Genomic DNA, 4,310 nt, shown 5'->3' with positions numbered 1-4,310 from the left:
TCTCTCTGCCGATAGCTTCATTTTGTGCCGGTGGCTACACCACACTGCCGGTGGTAATCCTACTCGGCCGGTGATGTCTCCCAGTACCCAGAGAAGCAATCCCGAGGTTTTGACAGCCTCCAGAGGAGTAAAGAAAGGAAAACAGAGGCAGCCTATGCATGGCGGTGCATTTCCGGGCAAGACGGATCAAGCATGCATCACTCACGCATCCCAAGGCAGGGTTGTGGCCACCTTCTTGCTGCATTTATTTTGTTAATTAATTAAGGGTCTGTAATAATTAATTAGCTAGGATAGTCGATTTATTGTTCAGACTGTATTATTCTTTTGGTCCCTCCGAGCGAGGGCAAACTTGTAATAAGTGTGGGTGCGTGTGTGCATGTCTTCCAACCCCCACTTCTTTCTCCCTTTTATTTACCTGCTTATGATGGTAGACTAGGGCATATTTAAATTAGCATAACAGTATGATAGCATGCGTGTATCCATACATTTGTCTTACATGCACCGGGCTCGGCACATCATGCTAACTGCACTTGTATTTCAATTCCAAGTTGAGAACTTGTTAGTTGCAGCATTTCACATGCCATCTTTAGGATAGCCGAGCCTGTTTAGATTGCATCTTTCCATGTGTTGCATTAGCCATTTTTAACATGAACTAGGATCATGCATATGATTACTAACTAGTTTCTGTTTTGGCTCGGAGTACTAGGTAAGCTTTTATGCTTTAGCATATCGCACGCGTGTGAATGTTGCCATGATAGCATGATTACCATGAGGCTAGCTGTTTTTGTGATATAACTGCTTGAATGCCTGTGGATGGAGGTCAAATTACCTAAATTGGAATAATGCATTAAAACTGTAAGTTTTAAGCCCACTAGATAATGGAAAAACCATATTTTGTAAAGCGCACTTGAGGGTGGCAAAACCTGCATTTTAACCTACTTGCGAGTAGCAAACCATTTTCAAAACAAACATGCTATGTTTCGTTCCAATTTAGGCGATTTGGTCTCTACTTGTTTGCTGTGGGCATAATATAGTAATTCTAGGCTAATAACCGGAATAAGAGCACATAACGTTTTCAAAAACGGATATCACGATTAGTAGAAGCCGATCTTCAGATCGGGCGAGAGGGGGTGCTCATAGCTGACCTTCCCCAATCGTACCCAAGCTCCCGAGCCGAGGCAACTTTGGCAATGACGGACACGTGGCCTTTGGCACCGAGTCAGGGTTTCCTAAATTTCCCCATTAAAAAAAAATATTTAGGTGGCGACTCTGTATCTGGCAAAGCAGTCCATGTTTGGCACTTCTTTCAAAAATCTATTTTTCTCAAAACGATTTGTCGGATTTGGACTCTTTGGTTCAAGATTAAGGACCGTGGCACAAATCAAGTCCGAACTGTAGCATGAGGCCCACGGCCGCATCTACACGCCGCAAATAATCACGGCAGACGATTCGGACTCGAGGGGCCAAAGGGCTGATTTACGTAGTGGTGGTTGGTGGCTGAGTTGTGGATTGGATGTCAGTGGAAGCGACGAGAGGGAGTGGTCTGACAGTGGTGGAGGGACGTCGTAGTTTTTGGCTCATTCTTTTATGTTGAAAATTTTTAATAAGGTAGGCTTCGTTTGGCATATAATTTTTAGATTAAAATAGTTACAAAAAAATAAAATAAGTTAAAAGTTAATAAAATAAAATATCATATCTAAACAATAATCATTTTATTTTTTCTCTCACAAAAGTTTAAAAAGTCAAAAAATATATTTCAAACGAGACTTTTTAGTCCCAAGCTAAAATAACCAAAAAGCTAAAAAATTAAAAAAACTAACTCACATCCCAAACGAAGGCATAATTAAACTAAATTGATATAATATAAAAAAAAAAAAAAAATAGTAAAAATGATACAAACAGTATAGAATGATAATGAGGCATGATATGATAAAACACATCCAAATCGAATTGTCACGGCACAGAACCTTGTTGCCACACCAACACTTGTTTGGAATATCATAATTACCTAGTAGGAGTACTAGGCATGTCATTATCTTACAAAAGCAAATCAAACAAACATTACTAGAGAACACACACATTGGCACACTGGGCCTTTTCAGAGTTGTAGAGAGAAGGAGAAAGAATGTCAAGCACATATCCAAGCTCTCTAGGTCATCTGAACTTCTTCGTAGCTATTGGCATCCTTTACCCAGAACTTAATTTGACAGTTTTCTATGGCTGATTTCCAATTCTTGTGTTTCAACCACCTTAGTGTCAATTGAATTGTGTGCGCGAGGAGCAAAATCACCATCACTCCACACCACACTGGAACTGCAACATACAATGTGCGACGCAGTGATACCCTGTGTGTCTTTGGAGTGACTGCAACCAATGAAAATGCATAAGAAAATGCTATAGATGTAATTGACAAACACATGATCGTCGTCAAAATCCTCATAAAATTCTTGCGCTTCAAGGGTAATCCGCTTATGAGCAGCAAAATTGTGCTCAGAGATGCAACAAAACTTATCGTGTTGGCACGCAGATAAAATTGATATGACTCTGGATAAGTATAGGCAGCCACAGCTTCTCCAGTTCTATGCGGGTCTAGTGAACCTTCAGGTGAATCATTTTGCCAAACACCACCTGGAGGGCTTACCCCTGCTTGGAAAGCTATCGTTGCGAGAAGTGATGCCACCACCATTAATGCATCCCTTTTCTTCGCAAGCCACTCACCCTGATTGTCAGCAGCTTTTAAGGCTCCAGCTTGTTTGAGGGAGTTTTGAATGTCCCAATCTTGCACTCCTCTTCGACTTTGAGCTAGAATGTCCAATGCTGTATATCCATTTATATTTTTTGCATTTACATCTATTTTGTCAATCGTGAGTAGATGTTGTACTGTCTGCAACACATCAATTTTGTCATATCACATTAGATAAAAGAATTGACATTAGGCCAGCACAAAGTTGAGGGGAAAAAATGGTTGAGAAAGTGGTTCTTGTGTACAGAATTGGGGAATTGGTGTACATAACAGATGGAGAGAGTGTTATGGTGCCTTATCACGAATAAGCTAAAAGAGTGCTATGAGCAGGTTTATTTATTGTTGTAATTTGATTGTTATTGATTGAGATGGTAGGGTAGGGTTCCATTGGTTTGAAAAGTAAAATAAAAATGTAGACAATATGACATTATTGATTAAAATTTGATATGAAACACTGTTCCAAGAGAGTGGCTAACAATTTCCCCCTTTTGTCATCATGGCAAAAAGGCTGTTTGGTCATTTTGCACAAGGAATTATGCTTTGAGAATTGGTAAAGTTCCTGCAGCTAAAACCCGCCTTATCTCCAAATGAAATAAATAGTAGTAAAAAGGTGGAATTTTTATTTTTTTTATTTTTATTTTTATAAATTAAATTAAATTTTGTAATGGCTAGATAGTAAATCAAACAGTTAGTTTTTTTTTTTTTTTTTTTTTTTTGCGCGCACGCGTGTTTGGGCATACCTGGATATGTTTATTTGTGACTGCTAGATGTAATACGGTGTTGCCGTAGTCATCTGTGGCATTTATAAAACCCTGAATCTCATCTTTGAGTGTGTGGACTAATAGATCAAGAGCCTCCATTTGATGATACTTGACGCATAGATGTAGTATGGTCTCACCGTGACCCTGGTCCACCGTGGCTGTAGCTGCTCGGGGGCTGGTTTGAAGCAACTCTCTCATGACCTCGACCTTTCCGTTCATGGCTGCAAGATGCAGTGGATTCAAACCATCTCTATTTGGAGCAGTACACATGTTAGGTGCAGCTTGTACTAATACTTTTACAATATCGATGTGCCCTTTAGCCGATGCCAAGTGAAGAGGCGACGATCTTGTTGAATCTAAAACTTCAGCAAGCTCTGAATTTAGATCCAGGAGTTGTGTTGTGAAATCAATATGGCCGTGCAATGCGGCTGCATGAAGAGGAGTCTCATCGAAATCACAACCCGCTATTAGTCTATCAAGAATCAGTGGATTATGTGCAAGTATTTCATGCAATAATTGTGTGTTCCCCTTGATTGCTGCTTCTTGGAGCCTCTTCTTCTGCTCAATCTGCTCCATACTCTCTCTCTCTCTCTCTCTCTCTTTCTTTCCTTCTTTCTTTCTTTTTTTTTATTTTTTTATTTTTATTTTTTCCTGTGAACGAAGGACATATATTTTTGTCCGATGACTAGTCGTCTCTCAAGTCTTTCAGGAAAAAGACAAAGACTTGCAGGCTCAAGTCATTTCCCACGCTTTTTCGGGGAAAACATGATGATGGCTCGACGAGGTCTAATTAATGGTATTATATT

The 4,310-nt window shown here is 39.7% G+C and overlaps 1 protein-coding gene across 1 annotated transcript; it reads right to left on the bottom strand.

Annotated features, from left to right (window-relative positions):
* Positions 1-1,904: 1,904 nt before the first annotated feature.
* LOC114265389 (uncharacterized) lies at positions 1,905-4,310 on the bottom strand. Its single transcript, XM_028206215.2, has 2 exons — positions 3,484-4,310; positions 1,905-2,884 (listed from the first exon to the last, which is right to left on the bottom strand). The coding sequence occupies exons 1-2, from the start codon at positions 4,078-4,080 to the stop codon at positions 2,150-2,152; spliced, it is 1,332 nt and encodes a 443-aa protein (XP_028062016.1). The 5' UTR covers positions 4,081-4,310; the 3' UTR covers positions 1,905-2,149.

This window comes from Camellia sinensis, chromosome 13 (assembly GCF_055761805.1).
Source record: "Camellia sinensis isolate YWXY chromosome 13, ASM5576180v1, whole genome shotgun sequence".
In the NCBI taxonomy this organism is placed as follows: domain Eukaryota; kingdom Viridiplantae; phylum Streptophyta; class Magnoliopsida; order Ericales; family Theaceae; genus Camellia; species Camellia sinensis.
Note: the sequence above shows the minus strand (reverse complement) of the source record. Positions and strands in the feature narration are given on the sequence as shown.

What these genes read in the sequence shown, in the direction of transcription:
- LOC114265389 (XM_028206215.2), bottom strand. Translation starts at nt 4,080, where the DNA reads ATGGAGCAGATTGAGCAGAAGAAGAGGCTCCAAGAAGCAGCAATCAAG. An exon ending in TCACAAATAAACATATCCAG is followed by an intron (nt 2,885 to 3,483) that starts GTATGCCCAAAC and finishes GATGTGTTGCAG; the next exon opens with ACAGTACAACATCTACTCAC.